Here is a 25637-nt window from a genome sequence, read left to right as displayed (position 1 = left end):
AGCCTGTGTGCCACAACTACTGAAGCCCACATGGCTGGAGCCCATGCTTCACAACAAGAGAAGCCACTGCAATGAGAAGCCCATGCACTGCAATGAAGCATAGCCCCCTCTTGCTGTAACTAGAGAAAGCCTGCATGAAGCAATGAAGACCCAACACAGCCAAAAAATAATAAAGTTCTCTTAAAAAAAATGTGTCATTTAATTTTTATATATTTGTCCAGTTTTCCTTCTGTTACTGATTTCTCATTTTATTCCATTGTGGTCAGAGAAGATATTTGGATGATTTCAATTCATCATCTATGTTTAATTAAATAAGTGTGAACTACTAAACTACAAAAATCACCTCATGTCTATTAGGTTGGCTAAAATCTTCAAAACCAGAAAATAACAAGTGCTGACAAGGATGTGGGGAAACGAGAATACACTACTGGTGGGAATGTAAAATAGTGCAGCCACTATGAAAAACAACTTGATGATTCCTTAAAAAGTTAAACAGAATTACCTTATGATCCAGCAATTCCATTCCTAGGTACAAACCCATAAAGATTGAAACAAGGACTCAAACAGATGTATGTATACAGCTGGAAACAACACGTGTCCATCAACAGATGAATGGATAAACAAAATATGGTATATCAAATAATACGGAATATTATTCAGTCCTAGAAAGGAATGAAATTCTGATATGTGCTGCAACATGGATGAAACTTCAAAACATTATGCTAAGTGAAATAAGCCAGACACAACAGGACAAGTATTATATGATTCCACTTATATGAAATACGTAGACTAGGCAAATTCATAGTGACAAAAAGTAGGTTAGATGTTACCAGGGATGGGGAAGAGGGCGGAATGAAGAGTTATTGCTTAAAGGGCACACAATTTCAGTTTAGAAGGATGAAAACAAGTTTTGGAACGAGACCGTGGTGATGATTGCATAAAATTGTAGATGTAATTAATGCCACTGAGTTGTACATTTAAAATTGGTTAAATAGTAGAAATTCATCTCACACTATTGTAAGTGGCTAACCATTATCCTTAATTTTGAAGATGAAAATGGCAATAATTTGAAATTGAGCTTTAAAAAATAAGAAGGAAGAACTTAAAACAGCTTCATGCCATTTTCAAAAAGAATAAAGTGAACTAGACATGTTAACGGTTCTTATCCATTCATTCAATCAGCAAATATTTGTCAACTGCATCCAAAATACCAGGCACCATGCTATGCACTGGAAATGCACATTATTTGTGGACCTTGCACTGCAGTGAGAGGTTGTATGTAGACCTTGCACTGTCTAAAGGAGACAAACAGTAAGTAATAAGATCATCTTAGTGATAAATACTAGGAAAAAATAGTATCAAGAGACTGAGAAGACAAGCCACAGACTGGGAGAAAATATTTGCAAAAGACATATCTGATAAAGGACTATCATCTGAAATATACAAAGAATTCGTAAAATTCAACAAGAAGAAAATTTACATGGGTAAAATGACAGTTTTTGTTATATATATTTTACTACAATAAAAACTTTCTAAAAATTCTCCCCCCACCCCATCATATACCAAAGAAATAAAGGATCCAAGAGGAAGAGAGCTGGCCAATAATCATGAAAACGTCATTTAAATGTGACAGGAAAAAGAAAAGCAACCTTGGGTGGGAAACATTCTTTTCCCCCGCCCCCACCCCGCCGAAAAAAGTGAACTACTTCTGAGTGAGACAAAATAAAAGGATGCTGGACCAGGTGTCAAGTCCTGTTCACTGCTGGATAAAACACTGCCTTCCGTTGCCCGCCAGCACCAGGAAGTGTCAGGGACCCCCTCCACTAGAGACCATCATGTGCTACAGACCACGTTGCATCCCAGCAAAGTCAAGGAAATGAAGACGAAGGGAAAGGGCAGCCTTATGGAGTTCACGCTGGGTCTCAGGCACTGTTTGTAAATTGCATCACCTAGACTATTTCATTTAAGGTTATGGGAGTGGCCTCTGTTTTCCAGGTGGGGGAACTGAGTGTCCCACAGGGCAGGCGGTCATGAAATAGCTAGAGCCAGAACTTAGAGTGGGTGTTTATTTTAAAACTCCGCGGCTTCGCGCCAGGGTCCTTCTCAATGCCACCCTCACCTCCTTGTTGCGCAGAGTGTATACCACCGGGTTCAGCAGTGGCGTCACCACCGTGTAGAACACAGCCACCAGGCGGTCCTGGTCTGGGTTTCCTCCCGACTCAGGCCGCAGGTAGATGATGGAGGCGCAGCCAAAATGCACAATGACCACGGTGAGGTGGGCCGCACATGTTGAGAAGGCCTTGTGCCGGCCTGCTGCTGAGGGGATCCTCAAGAGGGCGGCCACGATGAAGGTGTAGGAGAGGAGGATGAGGAGGAAGGAGACCAGCACCACAAGGATACTCAGGAAGAAGATGGCCAGCGCTTTGCTGGCACTCTCCGCGCAGCTGAGCTTCAGAACAGGGGCGATGTCGCAGAAAAAGTGCTCCACAAAGTGGCTTCCGCAGAAGGGCGAGGAGAAGATCAGACTGGTCTCCATCAAAGCCACTGAGAACCTGGAGCAGAAAACCAGGGCTCCCAGGCAGAGGCAAACCGTGGGTCTCATGATCACCGAATAACGCAGGGGATGGCAGATGGCGACGTAGCGGTCGTAACCCATCAGGGTAAGGAGGAAGCAGTGGCTGCATCCCAGGCCCAGGAAGAAGAACATCTGAGCCTGACAGCCAGGGATGGAGATAGCCTGACTCTCCATGAGCAGATGAGCCAGCATATTGGGGATGGTGACCAGCGTGTAGCAAGTCTCGGAGAGAGACAGCACGGCCAGGAAGCGGTACATGGGAGTGTGAAGGGTCCGATCCGCATGAATGATGGTGATGATGGTGACATTGCCACTAAGGGTAACCAGGTATGTGAGGAAGAACAGTGCAAAGAGGGTGGTTCTCAGGTCTGGGAGGTTGGAGAAACCCACCAGCATGAACTCCGTCACCAGCCAGGTGGCATTTTCCCGCTGCTTCTCAGGAACCTAAGAGGAGAAAGCAGAGGAAATGGACTAGGACAACTTAATAAGGCTCTCCTAAGCATCAGTTACCAGTGAGACCGGATAATCATCCCTGTTTTACCAAAGAAAAAAAGAAAAAGAAAAAGGGAAAGACTCAGTAATGAGGTCACTGTTTTCCTAATATCACCCAACTAGCAGCTCTTCAACTGACAAGAAAACCACAGATATGGAAGTAACCTGAGTGCCAATTAACAGGTGAATGGATAATGAAGATTGGTACATATACAATATTGGAATATTATTCAATGGTGAGAAAGAAGGAAATAGTGCCATTTTCGACAATATAGATGGACGTTGAGGACGTTATGCTAAGTGTGATGTCAGACAGAGAAAGAAAAATATTGTATGCTCTCACTAATAGGTGGACCCTAAAAGCCAAACTTGTAAAAACATAAAAGGGGGGGGAGGGGGGGGAGAGTAAAATGGTGGTTACCAGGGGCTGGAAAGTGGGTAAGGAAATTGGAGAGATGTTGTTTAAGGATACAAACTTACAACTAGTAGTAAATAAGTCCTGGAGATCTAATGCACAGTATCCTGAATATAGACAGCAATATTATATTCTAAATATCAAACTTGCTAAGAAATTAGATCTTAATTATCCCCACCATAAAAAAGAAATGATAATTATGTGACAGTGATAGAGGTGCTGACTACGGCTACAATGGTAATCATATCACAATATATCAGTGTATCAAATCAATACGTTGTCCACCTTAAACTCACACAAGGTTATATGTCAAATATATTTCAATTTTTAGAAAAGAAAATCACAGGAACCTTATAAGGAGTAGATACAATATTTGGGTCAGGAAGAAATGGTAAGAACTTTAGTGCCTTAGTTTGAATTCCCCTAGAAACAGATCCTGGAACTTCCCTGGTAGTGCAGTGGTTAAGAATCCTCCTGCCAATGCAGGGGACACGGGTTCGATCCCTGGTCCGGGAAGATCCCACATGCCGCGGAGCAACTAAGCCCGTGCGCCACAACTACTGAAGCCTGCTCGCCTGGAGCCTGTGCTCCGCAAGAAGAGAAGCCACCACACTGAGAAGCCCAGGCACTGCAACAAAGAATAGCCCCCGCTCACCAGAACTAAAGAAAGCCTATGTGCAGCAATGAAGACCCAATGCAGCCAAAAATTTAAAAAAGAAAAAAAGAAAGAAAAAAGAAAACATGTCCTGAGGCAAGGGTTCAAAAGCAAGTAATTTATCTGGAAAGTCATCTCCAAAGATATGGGTGGTGGAGTGGGGAAGGGAGTCAGACAGTAAAAGGTGTATTATCAACGTTTTGACTGAAATTAAAACACACAACATGAGAGAGCTGTGAGTCTCAGTTTTATTTGGGGACTTACCGAGGACTATAGCCCTGGAGAGAGCCTCTCAGAGAGCTCTGAGCAACTGCTCTGAAGAGGTGGGGAGGAGGTCAGCATAGAGGCGTCTTGGTAGGAAATGACTGCTGGTCACAAGGAGCAGATGTCTCAGTTAATGATTTTAGTGCTTTCCTAAGTACGGGAAGATGCAATAAATTGGGTTCATAAAAATCTCTCCTGAAAATATCTAACTATCTGAAGACCTGTTCTGTCATTTTTCCTGGAGCACAAAAAGCCTCATTCCTGATCTCTCCCCTGAACTCCTTTCAGGGTGTGTTGAAGGTCAATGACTTCAGTGACCAATGACTCAATCCTTGTAGAGCCAGGTGGCAGTGACATTCTTGAGTGGGACTACTACAATTTAATCCTACCTGGAGGTCCCTGAACGGCAGTGAGGGAACTGGGGTGTTTATCCACTAACCCCCAATCATCTTGCTGAAGAGTTTCTGCCAGGAGGTAGAAACCTGCCACATGTACAGGGAATTCAAAGTCTGGCAGGTAAGAAAGGAAATAAGGGCCAAGGGGATGTGGTCCAGGAATTTACAGGATCCTCTACAATCTGTGTGAAAAGAATACCCAAAAAGGCAAAGCCTTTAACACTGATATCTGAAATGAACAAAGGAATACTTTTAGGAAACCTAATACCCAGGACTACATCAGGCCTTCCATGGTCCCTAGGCACTTTTGCCTGCCCCCATAAAAATAATTTTTTAAAAAGGGGGGGCACAGTTTCCATCCCTGACCGGGTAACTAAGATCCCACAAGCCTCGCAGTGCAGCCGAAGGAAAAAAAATCATTTTTACTTTTTATTTAAGTTTCATTTTTTAAATTTTTATTTAAATAGAATTTAATTTATTAAACAAGTACAGTTTAATTTCTTAATTTATTTAAATTTTATAAAAATTAAAAGTTTTACATTTTAAGGCTGTTGGTATAAAGATGAATATAATTTTCACCCTAAAAGTTTATTTCTTATGATCTTAGAAATTAACACAATTTCATGGGCTCCCTAATAGTATTTCAGACCCTAAGCCTTGTGCTAATGAATACATCTGTGTTAATTAAATGGAAAATAACCCTGAAATGATTGACCTTTTGGGGGGGAGTTTTTTGCCCTGCCTCGAAACATGTGGATTCTTAATTCCCCCACCAGGGATCGAACCCGTGCCCCTACAGTGGAAGCACAGAGTCCTAACCACTGGTCCACCAGGGAATTCCCATGAAATTATCGACCATTTTTTTCCCCTTTGGCCACACCACGCAGCATGTGGGATCTTAGTTGCCTGACCAGGGATGGAACCATGGCCCCTTGAGTTGGAGGAGCAAAGTCTTAACCACTGGACCACCAGGGAATTCCTATTGACCATTTTAATTCAAACAACGAAGCAATAGTAAAAATCCTGGAATGGCGATAGTTTTATTATTTTGTAATCAATTAAGCTGCTAGCTCAGAAAAATATATATAATCTATAAAGGAATGTTTCTGAGTATTTTGCACTCACTTGGAAAATGGCCCTAATGTAATTTTTCTCTGCTTATGAAGAGTTAATTGGTTTGGAGAGAAGCACAATTCAGCCTTGAGATCCTCAAATACCAACTCCGGGGGAGGTGGAGAGGGGAGTCCTGATTTATATGCCATCTAGTGACATTTGGGGTAATCTGCAAGCCAGTGGACTTTAGAAGAGAATAAATAGCTGTGCCCCTGAAATTACTCCCCTGTAGCAATAGGACGAGAGAAAATTGAGAGCGATCCTTTAAGTATTTTGGAAGTTTGTTGAAACTTTAATTTGTGAATAATAAATTTTAGATTTCAGTTCTGAGAATATGTAAAGTAGAGAAAAACAACAAAAATGTGCTTGGTTGAGTCCGAAGATATTCTGTTTATAAACAAAAGACTAGTCAGGACCATTAAAGAACTTAACAGATGCAAAAAGACGGCGAGGAAGGGATGCCCATTATTCACGAAGAAAGGAAAACCAGGAAGCAGGAAGCAGGAGCCATGCTGATCAAGCACAGGGTGGAAACTTTTTCTGTAAAGGGCCAGATAGTGACTATTTTAGGCCGTTTGGGGTGCACAGTCTCTGTCATGAACGCTCAGCTCTGCCCATCTAGGGTGAAAGCAGCCATAGACAACGTATACGTGAGTGTCCGTGACTGTTTCAATAAAACTTTGCTTACAAAAACAGGCTGGGGGCCAGATTTGGCCCTCAGGCTATAGTTTGCCAACCCCTGATCCAGCACAAATAAAACTAAAAGAATATTCAACTTAGGGAAATTCCAGTGAGGTGCTCTGAGGGATTTACACTGTGGGGAAAAAAAGCAAAGCCTGAATTGAAATCTTAAAAACTAAAGCAAAACAAAATTCCAAAACTAAGAATCTCAGACTCCACTTAAGAAATCTAGATCTAAGAAAAGGCATACTGGGCAGAGATGCCCACAGCATGTGTCTGAAAGAGGCTCTTTTATTGCAAATTAAACTGTATCAAAAAGAACATTAGAGCCTTTATATAGTAAGAATTATAGAAATTCAATTAGCTGGAAGACTTCACAGGAGAAAAAAGCAATTAGATCATAACCACTAAAAAAGTGTAATTTCTGAATATCACAAAACATTGTTAAATTGAAACAAATGTATAGGCAAATCATAAACTGGAAAAGGTTGTGGCCCTAAAAAAATCTCTGCCTCTTCTTTTGCACAGCAAAGGAAACCATAAATAAAACAAAAAGACATCCTGCAGAATGGGAGAAAATATTTGCAAATGATGCACTGACAAGGGCTTAATTTCCAAAATATACAAACACCTCATACCGCTCAATATCAAAAACACAAATAACCCAATCAAAAAATAGGCAAGGGCTTCCCTGGTGGCATAGTGGTTGAGAATCCATCTGCCAATGCAAGGGACACGGATTAGATCCCTGGTCTGGGAAGATCCCACATGCCGAGGAGCAACTAAACCGTGCACCACAACTACTGAGCTTACACTTTAGAGCCTGCGAGCTACAACTACTGAGCCCATGCACCACAACTAATGAAGCCTGGGAGCCTAGAGCCTGTGCTCCACAACAAGAGAAGCCACCGCGATGAGAAGTCTGCGCACCGCATCGAAAAGTAGTCCCCGCTCACCACAACTAGAGAAAGCCCACACGCAGCAATGAAGACCCAATGCAGCCAATAAGTAAATTAATTAATTTCAAAACAAAATGGGCAAAAGACCTAAACAGCATTTTTTAAAATTACCAATTAGCAAAGATTGAAGAGGAAAATGAGTGCTGGGTGCTAATGAGTGTGGGCAGAACTAGGCCCTCTACCATCATCTTTACATTGCTGGTTGCAGGAGTATGCAATGTGTCACTTATCTGAAGTCCTTCTTTGGTTCTATAATCTGCTTCTAGATTTTTCTCATAAAGAAATTATCTGACTTCCAGGTACAAGGATGCTCATAGTAGCATTATTTAAAGTTTAAGAAAAAACAGAAACAACATGTGTTCAATAAAATGCCCTTACAAACCATTAAGGGGCGAAAAAGCCCTAAAACTTTAATAGAAGAGAAGATGCACTATCATTAAAGTCACATCTTGAAAAATAATTGATGACGTTTTCTGAGAAATGGGTAACAAAACAATCAGATCCACATGACTCACTACAAATGCATGTGCTTTTTATTCTTTTTCATACATCCCAATTTTCCTACATTGAATGGGGATTTTTGTAAATAGAAGAAATAAAGTTTCTTACAGGGATTTTTTTTTCCCTCTGGGTAAATATGTTTATTGTTCTTAAAGAAGTTTAATCAGGACCTCCCCGGTGACACAGTGGTTAAGAATCCACCTGCCAATGCAGGGGACACGGGTTCGATCCCTGCTCGGGAAAGATCCCACATGCCGCAGAGCAACTAAGCCCATGTGCCACAACTACTGAACCTGCGCTCTCGAGCCCGTGAGCCATAACTACTGAGCCCTCGAGCCACAACTACTGAAGCCCATGCACCTAGAGCCTGTGTTTTTAAACAGGAGAAGCCGCCGTAATGAGAAGCCCGTGAACCACAACAGCAAAGAGTAGGCCCCGCTCACCCTAACTAGAGAAAGCCTGCATGCAGCAATGAAGACTCAGTGCAGCCTAAATAAGTAAACTAATTTTTAAAAAAAGAAGTTTAATCAATCTGGTTTGGAAAAAAGAAACTGATTAGAGATAAAGAGGTTCCCTTTGAAAAGCAAGATATGCTAACACTATTGTGATGAACATTTTCAACATATGATCTGAAGAGCAAATGTCTAGTAAAAACTGCAAATGGGTAGGTGACTTGGCTCCCTGGCAAACCATGAGGCAGACTTTTTAGAAGATCATAGGAAGCATGTGTGGGGACCTAAGGGAATTAGAGGAATTTTCCAAAGTGAGTTGATGCTTTTTAGAGGAAGAAGTCGAGACCAAGATAGACTCCCAACGGTAGTTGTCACATGGGGAAGGGACCCTTCATAGTATGAACACAAGCTTCCTCCAGGAATGTCAGACTTTCTTTAGCCTCATAAGGAGGGGAATTGGGAAGGAAACATCCCTCAGTATATGCTCAGTGTAGGAGTCTCCTCTACCCCAATTATCCAGCCTCTACTTGCATGCCTCCAGTGATGGGGAGGTCACTACCTGATAAAAATCACTATTACATAAAGCAGAAATCCTGTGTTCAAGAGAGTGACAGGCAGAGACAACAAAATTGAGCTCTAGAATCAGACCTGTATTTATATATTCGCACCTTGGACTTCCTAGATGGCACAGTGGTTAAGAATCTGGCTGCCAATGCAGGGGACACGGGTTCAATCCCTGCTCTGGGAAGATCCCACATGCTGCAGAGCAACTAAGCCCATGCACCACAACTATTAAGCCTCCGCTCTAGAGCCCGTGAGCCACAACTATTGAGCCTGTGTGCTACAACTACTAAAGCTTGTGTACCTGGAGCCTGTGCTCCACAACAAGAGAAGCCACCACAATGAGGAGCCTGTGCACCACAATGAAGAGTAGCCCCTGCTAGCTGCAACTAGAGAAAGTCCATGTGCAGCAACAAAGACCCAACACAGCCAATAAGAAAGAAAAAGAAAGAAGAAGAAAAAGAAGGGAAGGAAGGAAGGAAGGAAGGAAGGAAGGAAGGAAGGAAGGAAGGAAGGAAGGAAGGAAGGAAGGAAGGAGGAAAAAGAAATTTAAATATTGGCACCTTCACTGTCTAGGGGCAGTGTGACCCTGGGTAGCTGGCTTTGGCCCTCTGAGCCTCATCTGTGAAAGTGGGGAATGATCCTCTGAGCTTATAGATAATAGTGAGATCCCCTAAACAATGCTATGAATCCTTTAATCTCAGACTCCTTGCAAGGACAACTGAGATTATTATTCTTGGCTTTGCACTGCTGGGGAAACAGAGCATAGAGGGGATCATTTGCACATATTCTCACAGTGATGGTACCAAGATTTGAAGCCAGGAATCTGTCTCTGGAGGTTGTGCTTCAAGGGCTACAGGTTTTGTAGGCTCATCTTTCATGCTATACACATTCCTTGAGCATCAGTTCTGTGCTAGGCACTGCTCTGGACCCTGAGGACACAGCAGGGAACTAAATAGGCAGAGATCCCAGCTTTGGAGGAGCAAAAGGCTCCAGGGAAGTGAATCAGGAAATAAGCAAAGAAAATGATGTTAGACCATATATTGGAAGATAGTGCTACAGAAAAAGAAAAAGCAGAGAACTTAGGGGGTAATTGAGGGAGGGCTCCAATTTTACATAAGAAGGTCAGAAAAGGACTTGTTGAGGTTTAATTCTCAGTTGTCTGAAATTTCTTGTTTCCCTTCCTTATTTTCAGATTTCACCTCGAGGGATGGGGATGGGCCAGGGCAGCTTGTCCCAGCTTGGCAAAGGCCTCAAATTCACCCTTGAAAGAAATTAGGAAATCAGTCAAGAAAGTGCATGGGGAAGAGCATTTCAGGTAGAGGCAACAGTCCATGCAAAGGCCCTGGGGCCGGACTGTGCCTGGAACAAGAACCACAAGGAGAAACAGAGAGATGGAGGGAGTGATTGAGAGCAAGGAAGGAGATGAGGGCAGTAAGGTGACTGAGCGTGTCTTGTGGGTCAGAGTGAGGACTTTGGCTTTTATACCTAGTGATTGCGGGAGCCATGGAAGCTTCTGAGCAGAGGAGGGACCTGACCTGACTCAGAGGTTTCCAGGTGCCCTCTGGCTGCTGTAGGATAACAGAATGAGGGGGACATGGGTAGCAGCCAGGAGACCAAGGAGGAGGTGGCTGAGCTGTTCCAGGTGAGTGATGATGGCTGGGGGTGAGAGGTGGCCAGTTCTGGACAGATTGTGTAGGTGGAGCCCACTGAATTTCCTGATGGGTTAGATGTGGGTGTGGAAGAAAGAGCAGGGTGTGGGAGCTGGCAAAGCTGTATCAGGAGGGGGAAGTGGGATCAGTCCAGCTGGGATCAGAGGAGACCCTGTCCATCTCAGGGAATGCTGGGGCAGACACACTCCAAGCACAGCGGACTAGTGCAGACAGGCACCTTTCCATCCTCACTGCGGAGGTGGCATCTGCCCAGTCCAAAGAGAAGGAACAGTAAATAGGGAAACCTTAAATGTGGCTAAAATTTAACCCTGCAGCAGCTGAGAAGCTGTGGCTGCGACTTTGACTTTGCCTCAACGTATCCAAAGTCCACTTTCCAATTGCGACCGGTGAGAGTGCCTGGCCAAAAGGAAGTCAGGTTACAGGACTAGGAAGTTCTTTATTTTCATACCTGGAACCTGTGACAATTACACGCATGGACAGATCTCCAGGCAAGAGGCTTGTTTCGTGGGAGAGCTGGGACCCAGTGAGTCCTGAGCTCAGGGGCACACCCATGGCCACCCACACAGTGAGGGTGAGAGCCGAGGAACACATGGGACTAGGATCTGAAGTCTTTCCTTTTCCATCAGGAAGCCTCCCCCAAACTGGAGCCCCTTCCCCATGACCTTTGAGCCCTCACTTCTAAATGATTCTATATGTGCATGTGTACTTTTGTGTCCATGAAGCTCCCAGGTACATGTATGTGTATGTGTGTGCCTGCTGCTTGCAGGGCAAACGTGTGTGCATTTTGTACCCCAAGTGCATGCATTAGCCCCATGCTTCTCCCGCTATCTGCTCACATGCCTGTGCATGTCAGGGTTCTGGTATGGGTTCTGGATGCTGGTCAGTGTGTATGGCAGTGGACAGTTCTCCTTGAGGTTCCCCCTTCCCTCCCTGAGCAAATATCATCTTCTCCATCCCACATTCAACAGAAAACAGAATTGAACACCTTTTGGGCAAACGTCATCCAAATCCGCCCCTGTTGGCTGTTTTCAGATGAACACTCAGTCACTCCAGCATTTCTCTCTCCGGTGACTCATTTTTAGATTTCACCCCTAGGACAGGGGATGGACCAGGATGGCTTCTCCAGCCAGGCACGAGCCCTGAATCCACACTCACCATGGCCAAGGGAGGCTCCCACGGTGCCTGCCAACATCTCTCTGCTCACTGCCTGAGAGAGGAGGGGATAAGGACCAGGGTCCTTTTATACAGGGGGTCCCTGGAGCTGCTGTCCCAGGGGCTCCCCAGACACTAACGAGCCCCCCAGGGCTCAGGCTGGCAACACCCTGCAGAGTTTTTTCCTCCTGGAAACTGGAGACCCCAGGGTCTTCTTCCCCAGCCCTCAGGCTCTGATGGCAAAAAGTAGGGGAAGGACTAATTATGATTTTGTTTTGTGGATGGCAGTCACAAATGCACTCCTCACTCCAGACATTCTCCCCAGGGCCTGTCAGTACCCACCGGGTGCTGGATAAGGCTGCTGCCCCAAGGAAGATGCACCCTCCCTGCCTTGCCCTAAAAAGGGGAAGGGAGAAATGGATCACTGTGATGTTGTTATACAAATGCTGCCCAGGCTTAACTTCTCATGGCTGTCCCTCTCTTGCTCTCCCCAGAATTGATTAGTTGCCAAATATTCTCTATTCTTTCTCCTCAATTTCCCCCCATTCCCTCCGCTCCATCCTAACTCAAACTGCATACTCCTCACCTGTTGCAGAAATCTGTAGTGACTTCTTCCTTCAGTCTGTCTTCTGCACTGGCCACCAGAACAGGAGGCTCTAGCTGTGTTCCCTCTCTACCCAGGGACCTTTCATTGTTCGGCATGGCCCTCAGAGTAAAGTTTAAAATTCCCCATTTTCCCTTCCAAGACTCTTGTGATCTGGCCCCAGCTATCTTCTCTAGTTCCAAATCCAGCCATTGGTCATGCAAACGGACATATATCTATTGATTAAGTTACCAATAAGTAAGAAGGTGAGGTATAGACCCAGCCATTCCAAATTGCTGATCCTTCCTCTGAGATTTCCATCCTGTTTCACACTATTTTGCCCCTTCCCATGCTATTCCTTCAGAATTTATTTTCCCCCTCCTCCTAGCTTCCTGGCAAACTCCTACTCCTGAAAGATACATCTCTAGTATCACCTCCTCCAGGAAGCCTTCCCTGATCACTCCAGGATAGTCACATGCAGCCTCTGTACTCCCAAAGGTCCTGGGTTTCTTATTCTTATTATTTCTGTCCCTGTGTTGCTCCCCCTAGCAAGTGAGCTCCTTGGAACTGTCCTCATCTATTCCACCTCCCAGAAGTGCTAAACCCAGATGACAAATACCCTCCTTGCATTGCCTTCCTCTCTGCTTTCCATGCTATCTACTTTTCCTCCCACCTCTCTAGCCACACTTTCTCAATCTCCTCCTCTCACACCTCCTAAAATTAAAATTTTCCAGAGTTCAGTTCTAGGCCCTCTTCTCTCTCCCTGAGACATTTATATTTAAAAAAAAAAAAAAAACTCCCCCAGCTTTATTGAGATATAATTAACATACAACATTGTGAAAGTCTGAGTACAATATGTTAAGTTAATATGTCTATATATTCCAAAATGATGACCACCATAGCATTACCTAACACCTCCATCGTGTCACATAATTACTATTTCTTTTTTGTGGTGAGAACATTTACAATCAATTCTCTTAGCAAACTTTCAAGTATATGATATAGTATTATTAGCTATAATCACCATGCTGTACATTAAATCCCCAGAATTTATTCATCTTAAAACTGGAAGTTTGTACCCTTTTACCAATATTGCCCCCATTTTTCCCTCCCTCAGTCCCTGGTAACCACCACTCTACTCTCTGTTCTCTGAGTTCACATATGTGTGAGATCATGCAGTATTTTTCTTTCTATGTCTGATCTATTTCACTTAGCCTAAGTGACCTCAAGGTCCATCCCTGTTGTTACAAATAGCAAGATTTCCTTCTTTCTCATGACTGAATAATATTCTAATATGTATATATAGCATATTATGTATATAATATACACACATATATATAATATTATATATATTTCTTCTTTGTCCACTCATCCATTGTCAGACACTTAGGTTGTTTCCATATCTTGACTATTGTGAACAGTGCTGCAATGAACATGGGAGTCTGAGCTGAGCAACTTAACCTCATGAGTTAAAAATTATGACTGTGCTTGAGTACAGCCTCATGATTTGGCACCCCACCTGCTCTATACCAACAACCCCTGTCATAGCTGAAGTTCCCCCAGAAGCAGGCACTAAGACAAGGATTTGGCCTTCCTAGGTGGTGCAGTGGTTGAGAATCCGCCTGCCATGCAAGGGACACGGGTTCGACCCCTGGTCCAGGAAGATCTCACATGCCGAGGAACAACTAAGCCCGTGAGCCACAACTACGGAGCCCATGTGCTGCAACTACTGAAGCCCACATGCCTAGAGCCTGTGCTTCGCAACAAGAGAAGCCACAGCAATGAGGAGTCCATGCACCACAATGAGGAGTAGCCCCCACTCACTGCAACTAGAGAGAGCCAGTGTGCAGCAACAAAGACCCAAAACAGCCAATAAAATAAATAAATAATTTTTTTAAAAAAAGACAAGGATTTGATAGGAAGTAAGCTTATTTGGGAGGTGATCTCAGAACACACGAGTAGGAGAGTGGAGAAAAGAGAAAGGAAAGGAAGCTCATTAAGCACACGTTAACAAGCAAGTTATCCCTGTGTCAACTGGAGTTCATTCCCACTAGAAACCACTTGGGAGCAGCAGAGAGCATTCACCACAGAGAGGAGAGGGAGCTGAGGTATGTATACACCCACTCAAGTCAGTCAGTGTTCAGGGCTGACCCTGGGGACATTAATTCCCCAGTGCTCCCAGCCTGCTGCACATGCAAATAGAGTAAGCTTTTGTCGCCAGAGAAAGCCTTCAGGCAAATAGATGCAAGCACTGACTGTTGGAATTGAGGCTGAAGTGGTTAGAGCAAGGAGATATGGACAGAAGGCTGACAACATCTATTACACCTGGTTTTTCACCTTCATCTCTGACTGCTCCTCAATCTCTTTCTTCTTCTCTCCAACTCTAGTACTGGAGCTGGAGTCCAGGACCCCAGTCTTGACTCTCCTTTATCTCCCTAGGTGAAAAAGTGCAATCATACAGTGTTAAATACCACTTCTGTGCCAATGCTCCCCAAATCTGTATCCCAGATCAGTCATTCCCTCTGAACTCCAAACCCGTAAATCCAACAATCAAAAATCAACCCATGTCATGGAAGCCACTTAAATGTCCACTGACAGAGGAATGGATAAAGAAGATGTGATATATATATATACAATGGAATATTACTAAGCCATTAAAAATAATGAAATCGTGCCACTTGCAGCAACATGGGTGGACCTAGAGATTGTCATACCGAGTGAAGTAAATCAGACAAAGACAAATATTGTATGACATCACTTAGATGAAGAATCTAAAAAGAAATGATACAAATGAACTTATTTACAAAACAGAAACAGACTCACAGACTTAGAAAATGAATTTGTGGTTACCAGAAGGGAATGGTGGGGGGAAGGGATAGTCAGGGAGTGTGGGATTGACATGTACACATTACTATATTTAAAATGGATAACCAACAAGGACCTACTGTATAGCATAGGGAACTCTGCTCAAAATTCTGTAACAATCTAAATGGGAAAAGAATTTTTAAAAGAATAGATACATGTATATGTATAACGGAATCACTTTGCTGTACACCTGAAACTATCGCAACATTGTTCATCAACTATACTCCAATATAAAATAAAAAGGTTTTTTTTTTAAAAAATCAATCCATGTCAGAGTGATGACCTCCAAAACATCTCCCCTCCATAAAGCAATGAGAAAACTGGAAATGGATAGTGGTAGTGATGGCACCATCTTGTGAATATACCACAATCTACTGAATGGTACACTTTAAATTTGTGAATTTCATAGCACGTGAATTATATCTCAATTTTAAAAATCAATGTGGGGAATTCCCTGGTGGAACAGTCGTTACAACTCCGTACTTCCACTGCAGGGGGCACGGGTTCAATCCTTGGTTGGGGAGTTATGCCACACAGTGCAGCCAAAAAAAAAAATTAATCAGTGTAATCCACCATATTACCAAACTAAAGAAAAATTCTGTATTGACACAGAAAAAGCACTTGACAAAATCCAGCACTGTTAGCACACTAGAAATAGGAGAGGACTTCCACAACTGGATATACTTCTTCTACCCAGAACATACAGCTAATATTTTACTTAATGGTGAAAGAGTAAATGTTTTTCCCCTAAGATGTAAAACAAGGCAAGGTTGTCTCCTTTCACCTCTTCTATTTAATATCGTATTAAAATTGTGCCTCATACAATAAGGCAAGGAGTACCTAGATATTACAGAAAAGCACAATACGTAAAAGAAAAAACATTTTGATTGGACTTTATTAAGATTAGAAACTTCTGCTCTGTGAAAGAAATAGTTTAAAAAGTGAAATGTTGGGATTTCCCTAGTGGTGCAGTGGTTAAGAATCCGCCTGCCAATGCAGGGGACACAGTTTTGATCCCTGGTCCCAGAAGATCCCATATGCCACAGAGCAACTAAGCCTGTGTGCCACAACTGCTGAGCCCACTTGCTGCAACTACTGAAGCCCATGCACCTACAGCCGATGCCCTGCAACAAAAGAAACAACCACAATGAGAAGCCTGCGCACCACAACAAAAGGTAGCTCCCGCTCGCTGCAACTAGAGACAGCCTGTGTGCAGCAACGAGGACCCAGTGAAGCCAATTAATTAATTAATTTTTTTTAAAAAAGAGTGAAAAGTTAAGCCACTGAGTGGGATAAAATATTTGCAAATATATGACAAAAGCTTTTTATCTAGAACATATAAAGAACTCCCAAAAATCAACATAAGAAAACAAAACAAGTTTTCTTTAATTGAAGTATAGTTGATTTAGAATGTTGTGCCAATCTCTGCTGTACAGCAAAGTGACTCAGTTACACACATATGGACATTCTTTTTTTATATTCTTTTCCATTATGGTTTATCACAGGATATTGAATATAGTTCCCTGTGCTATACAGTAGGACCTCGTTGTTTTTCCATCCTATATATAATAGTTTACATCTGCTAATCCCAAACTCCCAGCTCTTCCCTCCCCTACCCCCCTTGGCAACCACAAATCTGTTCTCTATGTCTGTTAGACTATTTCTGTTTTGTAGATAGATTCATTTGTGCCATATTTTAGATTCCATATATAAGTGATATGATATGGTATTTGTCTTTCTCTTTCTGACTTACTTCACTTAGTGTGATGATCTCTAGTTTCATCCATGTTGCTGCAAATGGCATTATTTCGTTCTTTATTATGGCTGAGTAGTATTCCATTGTGTGTGTGTGTGTGTATACATATATATATACACCACATCTTCTTTATCCATAGATGGACATTTAGGTTGTTTCTATCTTTTGGCTACTGTGAATAGTGCTGCTATGAACATAGGGGTGTATGTATCTTTCTGAATTATAGCAAAACAACTTTTAAACATGGACAAAACACACTAGAACAGACATTTCACCAAAGAGGATATACAGATGGCAAATAAACACATGAAAATATGGTTAAGTCATTAGCCATTAGGGAAATGCGTAGAAAAACCACAATGAGATACTTCTGTATATCTGTTAGAATGGTAAAAGATAAAAAAACAAACAAAGAAACAAACAAACAAAAAACACCCTGACAATACCAAGTGCTGGTGAGGATGTGGAACAACTGGAAGTTTCAGACATTTTTGGGGGAAATGCAAAATTGTATAGTCTCTCTTGAACCATTTGGCAGTTTCTTTCAAAGTTAAATATATCTTCACCATATGACCCAGCAGTTCCGCTCCTAGGTATTTTTCCTAGGAAAGGAAACGTATGTCCACACATGTACATGAAATGTTTATGACAGCACTACTTATCCAAAAACTGGAAACAATGCAGGTGTCCTCCAATAAGTAAATGGTTAAACAAGCTGTGATATATCCTTATGGTGGAATACTACTCAGCAATGAAAAGGAGAAACTACTGAAACACAAATCTCAAAGATTACTAAGCTGAGTGAAAGAAGCAAATCTCAAAAGATTACATAGTGTATTACTCCATTTATATGACTTTCTTGGGGGAAAAGGCAAAACTAAAGTGATGGAGAATAATAGATCAATGGTTACCCAGGGGTAGAACTGATGAGAAGGCGTGACTACAAAAGGGCAACATGAAGATGTTTCTTTATTTATATATATATATATATGGGAGTATAGTTGATGAACAATGTTGTTTTAGTTTCAGGTGTATAGCAAAGTGATTCAGCTATACATATACATTTATCTATTCTTTTTCAATTTCTTTTTCCCATTTAGGTTGTTACCAAATATTAAGCAGCATTCCCTGTGCTACACAGTAGGGCCTTGTTGGTCACCTATTTTAAATATAGCAATGTGTACATGTCAATCCCAAACTCCCAATCTATCCCCGCCCCCCACCCTTCACCCCCGGTAACCATAAATTCATTCTCTAAATCTGTGAGTCTGTTTTTGTTTTGTAAATAAGTTCATTTGTATCATTCTTTTTTAGTTTCTGCAAATAAGCGATATCGTATGGTAGTCTTTCTCTGTCTGACTTACTTCTCTCAGTATGATAATCTCCAGGTCCATCCATGTTGCTGCAAGTGGCATTATTTCATTCTTTTTAATGGCCAAGTAATATTCCACTGTGTAGATGTACCACATCTTCTTTATCCATTCATCTGTCGATGGACATTTAGCTTGTTTCCATGTCTTGGCTATTGTAAACAGCACTGCAATGAATGTTGGGGTGCGTGTATCCTTCCTTTCTTTCTTTTTTTTTTTTTTTGCATGTATACTTTTGAACCATGTTTTTCTCCAGATAAATGCCCAGGAGTGGGATTGCTGGATCACATGGTAGCTCTATTTTTAGTTTTTTAAGACGCCTCCGTAATGCTCTCCATAGCAGCAGTACCAATTTACATTCCCACCAACAGTATAGGAGGGTTTCCTTTTCTCTACACCCTCTCCAGCATTTATTGTCTGTAGATTTTTTTGATGATGGCTATTCTGATTGATGTGAGGTGATATCTCACTGTAGTTTTGATTTGCATTTCTCTAATAATTGGTGATGTTGAGCATCTTTTCACATGCCTCTTGGCCATCTGTATGTCATGAAGATGTTTCTTGGAGTGATGAAAGCTATTCTGTTCTATATCCTAGGTGTGATGGTGGTTACACAAATCTATACATGTATTAAAACACAGACCTGTACACATTCATATAAAGTCAATTGTACAGTATTTTTTATTTGAAAAATTAAAAATTTTTAAAGGGGACTTCCCTGGTGGTGCAGTGGTTAAGAATCTGCCTGCCAATGCAGTGGACGCGGGTTCAAGCCCTGGTCTGGGAGGATCCCACATGCCTCGGAGCAACTAAGCCCGTGTGCCACAACTACTGAGGCTGTGCTCTACAGCCCATGCTCCACAACAGGAGAAGTCACCACAATGAGAAGCCTGTGCACTGCAATGAAGAGTAGCCCCCGCTCTCTGCAACTAGAGAAAGCCCACTCACAGCAATGAAGACCCAACACAGCTATAAATAAATAAATAAATAAATAAATAAATATTAAAAGAAAATTTTTAATGGGCAAAATATTTGAACAGATACTTCCCCAAAGAAGATGTGAATTGTAAATGAGCACATGAAGAGACAAATCCATTTGCAAATTAAATGTAAGTTAAAAGCACAGGGAGATACCACTATATCACTGGAATTAAATGAAGCTAAAAGGACTGAAAATACCAAGTATTAACAAAGATGTGGAGCAACTGGAAGTCTCATACATTGCCAGTGGGGATACAAAATGCTGCAGCCACTTGGCAAAAAAGTTTAAAAGTTAACAAACATTAACCATGAAACTTAACCATCTCATTCCTAAAAAAAAACCTGAGAAAAATGAAAACGTGTGTCTGCACAACTTGCATGAATGTTCATTGCAACTTTATTCATAACACCAAAAACTAAAAAGTACCAAAATGTCCCTAAACTGACACATAGATAAACAAATGGTGGCATATCCACAACACATGACATGCATACTATCATCAGCAATAAAAAAGACTACTCATAATAACTGATATGCCTAATAACGAGAATCAATCTCAAAAGCACAATACTAAGTTCAAAAAAAAAAAAAAGCCAGACTCAAAAGGCTACACACTGCACAATTCCATTTATATGAAACTCTAGAAAAGGAAAGACTGTAGTTATAGTGACAGAGAGCGGATCCGCAGTTGCCAGAGCCAGAGGTGCAGGCGGGGACTGACTACAAAAGGGCATGAGGAAACATGATTGTGTAGTGGTTATATGACCGTGTGTGCTTGTCAAAACCCATCAGACTTTACACTTGAAGTGGATTCACTTTATTATATGTTAGTTATTCCGCATAAACCTGAACAGAAATGAATAGAGAGATAGCTCAAAGATAGATGATTGATATATGATAGATAGCTAAAAGATAGATACATAGTTTCACAGATACATAGATAATTGGCAGATGACATATAGATAAAATACAATAGATAGATAATTGATATATGATAGACAGATAGCTATAAGATAGATAGATGATAGATGGATGATAGATAGATGATAGATACAGAGATACATAGATAACTGATAGATGATATATAGCTAAAAGATGATGGATAGATAGATAGATAGATAGATAGATAGATAGATAGATGACAGATAGATAGATGATAGATAGTTACACAGATACATAGACACATAGATAATTGATAGATGATAGATAGCTATAAGATAGATAGATAGGACTTCCCTGGTGGTGCAGTTGTTAAGAATCCACCTGCCAATGCAGGGGACACGGATTAGTTCCCTGGTCCAGGAAGATCCCACATGCTGTGGAGCAACTAAGCCTGTACACCACAACTACTGAGCCTCTGCTCTAGAGGCCACAAGCCACAACTACTGAGCCCACGTGCCTCAACTACTGAAGCCTGCGCACCTAGAGGCTGTGCTCCACAACAAGAGAAGCTGCCACAATGAGAAGCCCATGGACCACAATGAAGAGTAGCCCCCGCTCACCACAACTAGAGAAAGTGAGTGTGCAGCAATGAAGACCCAATGAAGCCAAAAATAAAATAAGTAATAAATAAATCTTTTTTTAAAGATAGATACATAGATACATAGATAAGTGATAGATGAGATAGATAATTGATAGATGATAGATAGCTAAAAGATGATTGACAGATAAATGATAGCTAGATGGATAGGTGATGATAGATTAGATAGATAGATAGATAGATAGATAGATAGATAGATAGATAGATAGATAGATGATTGATAGATAGATAGATGATAGAGAGATAGATGATAGATAGATAGATGATAGATAGATAGATAGATAGATAGATAGATAGATAGATAGATAGATAGATGATAGATGAAGCTTGGGCAGGGTATAGACTTGTCACACTGCAGTACCTTAGGGCTTGCAGTGGTGGAGAGCCTTTACCTCCCTAGGCCAGAAGGGCCAAGGAGAGGGAACAATTGTTCAGATTCACAGAGGGGAGGTGGATGGAGAACACCGAAGCCACCCTGTAGGTAGGGAACCAGGGAAATAAATACATTCTACCCACTAATCTCCCACCTGTGCCCCTCACTGACCAAACCCAAGTGGAAGCAAGAGGATACGGGAGTCCACCGATGCCCTCTACTCAGGTCATCCTCCCAGCGCACAGAGCAGAGCAGAGAAGTGTGAGGGTGTATCTGGAGGGGCAAACAGCAGACACACAGCTGTTCTATCACTGTCTTCTCAGTCAAGAAGTCAGCTAGGATGTGAATCCAAGTGTCCACAAATCTTGTGGGTCAATGGAGTCACGTGCACATGAATCTTTGAATCCCACTAGTTATTTTCCCCAACCACTGATGCAGGCTTCCTGTTCCTCCACCTGACGCGCCTCCACCAAACATTCCAGGGAGCCCCCAGAGTGAAAGAGTCTCACATGTGCTTTCGAAAAAGTCAGCTCCACCAGGTATGAAAGTGGGTTCACCCTATGAGACACACATCTCCAATGCCCTGTTTCCATAGAGCCAGGGTTGCAGGATAAAGTGGGCAAATTGGGTGGGAAGAATGACTTTCTCCTCTTCTGTATAGCACTCAGGAAGAAGGATCCCCAAACTTGCTTGCACCCCAACAAATATTTGGGTTTTCCTCCAAAAGTCTACTCACACATGCAGCGAAGATGAACTTCTCTTGGGCTAAGGATTCAAGGGCAAAGAATTTATTTGAGAGATCATTCCATAAATATCCTGTAGGACCATTCCAAAAAGGAACATTCCAGAAAGTTCCAACGAGGAAGAGTAAGTTGCGGCCATGGGCAACTGGGGCTCAATCCTGATGGACATCCTCTGAGAGCCTGTGGAACACACCTCAGATTTGCCCCCACAGAGGGGTGAGGGAGCTGGGGTATTTATCCACCAACTCCCATCCATCCCTCATTTTTTTTTTTTTTTGGCAGCGCCATGCGGCATGCAAGATCTTAGTTCCCCGTCCAGGGGTTGAAGCTGTGCCCCCTGCAGTGGAAGCGTGGAGTCTTAACCACTGAACCTCCAGGGAAGCCCCAATCCCTCATTTTTGAGGGTTGCTCCTGGCCCACACAAGAGAAGTTCAGCTGTTTGCAGTCAGATGCTATCAAACATGTACTGGAACAATAAGAACAAAAGGGACAACGGGGGCACCCCTATACATCCCCCAACTAGCCTGAAATTCCATAAGAGCAAGGAGTGAGCTCATATAATTCACCATTCTACTCCCAACAGTTTGTCCAGGATTTGGCATGCAGAAAGTGCCCAATAAGCATATAGAGGATAAATGAGTGAACATAAAATGAATCTGAGACAACAATAAAAGAGATTTTCCCAGGAGTTTGGGATTAAATGTACACACTCGCTACTATATATAAAACAGAGGGACTTCCCTGGTGGCACAGTGGTTAAGAATCCTCCTGCCAATTCAGGGAACACGGATTCAATCCCTGGTCGGGGAAGATCCCACATGTTGCAGAGCAACTAAGCCCATGTGCCACAACTACTGAGTCTGTGCTCTAAAGCCTACGAGCCACAACTACTGAGCCCACATGCCACGAATACTGAAACCCACATGCCTAGAGCCTGTACTCTGCAACAAGAGAAGCCAACGCACTGAGAAGCCCATGCACCGCAACAAAGAGTAGCCCTCGCTCACTCACCGCAACATGCAGCAACGAAGACCCAATGCAGCAAATTAATTAATTAATTAATTAATTAATTAATTAAATAGAGGTAATTCCCTGGCGGTCAAGTGGTTAGGACTCCACACTTTCACTGCCAAGGGTGTGGGTTCAATACCTGGTCAGAGAACTAAGATCCTGCAAGCCGCACGACACAGCCAAAAAAAATAAAAAATAGCAATGAAAATAAAAATTAAAAAATAAAATAAAATAATCAACAAGGACCTACTGTATAGCACAGGGAATTATACTCAATATTTTGTAATAATGTATAATGGAAGAGAATATAAAAATATATATATATGTATATATATGCAAATAAAATAACCAAATCACTTTACTGTACACCTGAAACTATCACATTGTAAACCAATTACACGTCAATAAAAAATTTTTTTAAAATAAATTGTTCCACCTCTTTCCCAGCTGGAACCATGGAGGGTGCAGAAGAGAAGAAAAAGAAGGTTCCTGCTGAGCCAGAAACCCTTAAGAAAAAGCGAAAGAATTTCGCAGAGCTTAAGATCAAGCGCCTGAGAAAGACGTTTGCCCAAAAGATGCTTCAAAAGGCAAGGAGGAAGTTTATCTACGAAAAAGCTAAGCACTATCACAGAGAATCCAGGCAGATCTACAGAACTGAAATCCGAACGGCTAGGATGGCAAGAAAAGCTGGCGACTTCTATGTACCTGCGGAACCCAAATTGGCTTTTGTCATCAGGATCAGAGGTATCAATGGTGTGAGCCCAAAGTTTCGAAAGGTGCTGCAGCTTCTTCGCCTCCGTCAGATCTTCAACGGCACCTTTGTGAAGCTCAACAAGGCTTCAATGAACATGCTGAGAATCGTGGCACCATACATTGCATGGGGGTACCCAAACCTGAAGTCAGTAAATGAATTAATCTACAAGCGTGGTTATGGCAAAATCAACAAGAAGCGAATTGCTCTGACAGATAACACGTTGATTGCTCGACCTCTTGGCAAATATGGCGTTATCTGCATGGAGAATCTTATTCATGAGATCTATACTGTTGGAAAACGTTTCAAAGAAGCAAACAACTTCCTGTGGCCCTTCAAATTGTCTTCTCCACAAGGGGGAATGAAGAAAAAGACCACTCATTTTGTAGAAGGTGGAGATGCTGGCAACAGGGAAGACCAGATCAACAGGCTTATTAGAAGAATGAACTAAGGTGTCTACCATGATTATTTTTGTAATCTGGTCAGTTAATAAACAGTGACTGCTTTCAAAAAAAAAAAAAATTGTCCCATCTCCAAAGACTTAGCCAAAAGAGAGGAGGTGGAGTGAATATTTATTAGTTGTTTCCACAGAATTCCTGCTTCTGCAAACCTGATAACCCTTAAATTTATCCCACCCCCTAGTTGCAGAGCAGAGACTAATTGCTTTAAGAAATCAGCACATTCTGTATCCCGTTACCATAGTGATTGGTCAGAGCAGTGGTGCTCAAAAGCAATTTTTCATTGCTTGGCAATTGGCAATATCTGGAAACATTTTTGTTGTCACACTGGGTGAGGGGGTGCTGCTGGCATCTAGTGGGTGGAGGCCAGGGAGGCTGTTAAACACCCTACAATGCACAGGACAGCCTTCCACAGCAAAGAATGATCTGGCCCCAAATGTCAACTGTACCAACGTTAAGGAACCCTAAGTTAGAGCATAAATATGTGACCCAACTGATGTCAATACAAAATCAACCCCAAGATGAGAAGCTTCTCAGTTCTCTGGAATGTACGATAAGGTCTGTGATTTTTGCACCTATTTTGCTAACACAGTGGGCGGGCTGGAGCTGTGGGAGTGGGAAGAGAAGTTGGGTTGAGTACCCCGTGGAGCCTGAGGTGAAACTGACGTCCAGAGAAAAATCTGTAGAGATGAGGAAGTCAGCCCTTGTTGACCTCATTCAAGCCACTAGAGCAAATCTCCGCTGAAGCTGGTCTTTTTTAGTTATATGCGTTAATAAATTGGTTTTTGTTTGTTTAAGCCAGCTGAGTAGATTTTTGTGTCACTTGCAACCAAGAGCACTCCAACTGACTGGGAGAACCAATGAACATTAAACTCCTCCTTTCCTGGAGGACCCCAGTGTAAACACAGTCTTGTCTTGGGGCACAAATAGTTGCAAGACATAGAAACCCATTCAAGCTGGTATATGTAAAGGAGTATTTATTATACGGTGCAAGTTGTCTCCAAATCCCAAGGAAGCATGAAGTAGAGATGAGATCCAAGCAGAACCGGCATTAGGGGACTTCCCTGGTGGTGCAGTGGTTAAGAATCTGCCTGCCAATGCAGGGCACACGGGTTCGATCCCTGGTCCAGGAAGATCCCACATGCCATGGAGCAACTAAGCCCGTGCGCCATAACTACTGAGCCCATGAGCCACAACTACTGAGCACTCATGCAACAAAGAGTAGCCCCCGCTCACCACAACTAGAGAAAGTGCATGCACAGCAATGAAGACCCAATACAGCCAAAAAAAGAGAGAGAGAAAACCAGCATTAGGCAC

At 42.3% G+C, this 25637-nt stretch overlaps 2 protein-coding genes across 3 annotated transcripts; one reads left to right on the top strand and one right to left on the bottom strand.

The window, feature by feature from the left end:
* Positions 1–223: 223 nt before the first annotated feature.
* On the bottom strand, positions 224–23921 carry LOC130837275 (olfactory receptor 10T2-like). Of its 2 annotated transcripts, none has more exons than XM_057710091.1 (3): positions 23817–23921; positions 14809–14906; positions 224–3019 (listed from the first exon to the last, which is right to left on the bottom strand). In XM_057710091.1, the coding sequence occupies exons 2-3, from the start codon at positions 14812–14814 to the stop codon at positions 2066–2068; spliced, it is 960 nt and encodes a 319-aa protein (XP_057566074.1). In that variant the 5' UTR covers positions 14815–14906; positions 23817–23921; the 3' UTR covers positions 224–2065. The 2 variants fall into 2 exon arrangements, with proteins under 2 accessions (XP_057566074.1, XP_057566073.1); XM_057710090.1 differs by lacking the exon at positions 23817–23921 and adding an exon at positions 21529–23564.
* Positions 23567–24384, top strand: LOC130837276 (60S ribosomal protein L7-like). The gene has a single exon (XM_057710092.1). The coding sequence runs from the start codon at positions 23567–23569 to the stop codon at positions 24311–24313; it is 747 nt and encodes a 248-aa protein (XP_057566075.1). The 3' UTR covers positions 24314–24384.
* The last annotated feature ends 1253 nt before the right edge of the window (positions 24385–25637 follow it).

This window comes from Hippopotamus amphibius, chromosome 15, assembly GCF_030028045.1.
Source record: "Hippopotamus amphibius kiboko isolate mHipAmp2 chromosome 15, mHipAmp2.hap2, whole genome shotgun sequence".
NCBI classification, from domain to species: domain Eukaryota; kingdom Metazoa; phylum Chordata; class Mammalia; order Artiodactyla; family Hippopotamidae; genus Hippopotamus; species Hippopotamus amphibius.
This window is presented reverse-complemented; position numbering and strand designations above follow the sequence as displayed.

Excerpts from the sequence above, each read along its gene's own strand:
- LOC130837276 (XM_057710092.1), top strand. The coding sequence starts at position 23,567 with ATGGAGGGTGCAGAAGAGAAGAAAAAGAAGGTTCCTGCTGAGCCAGAA.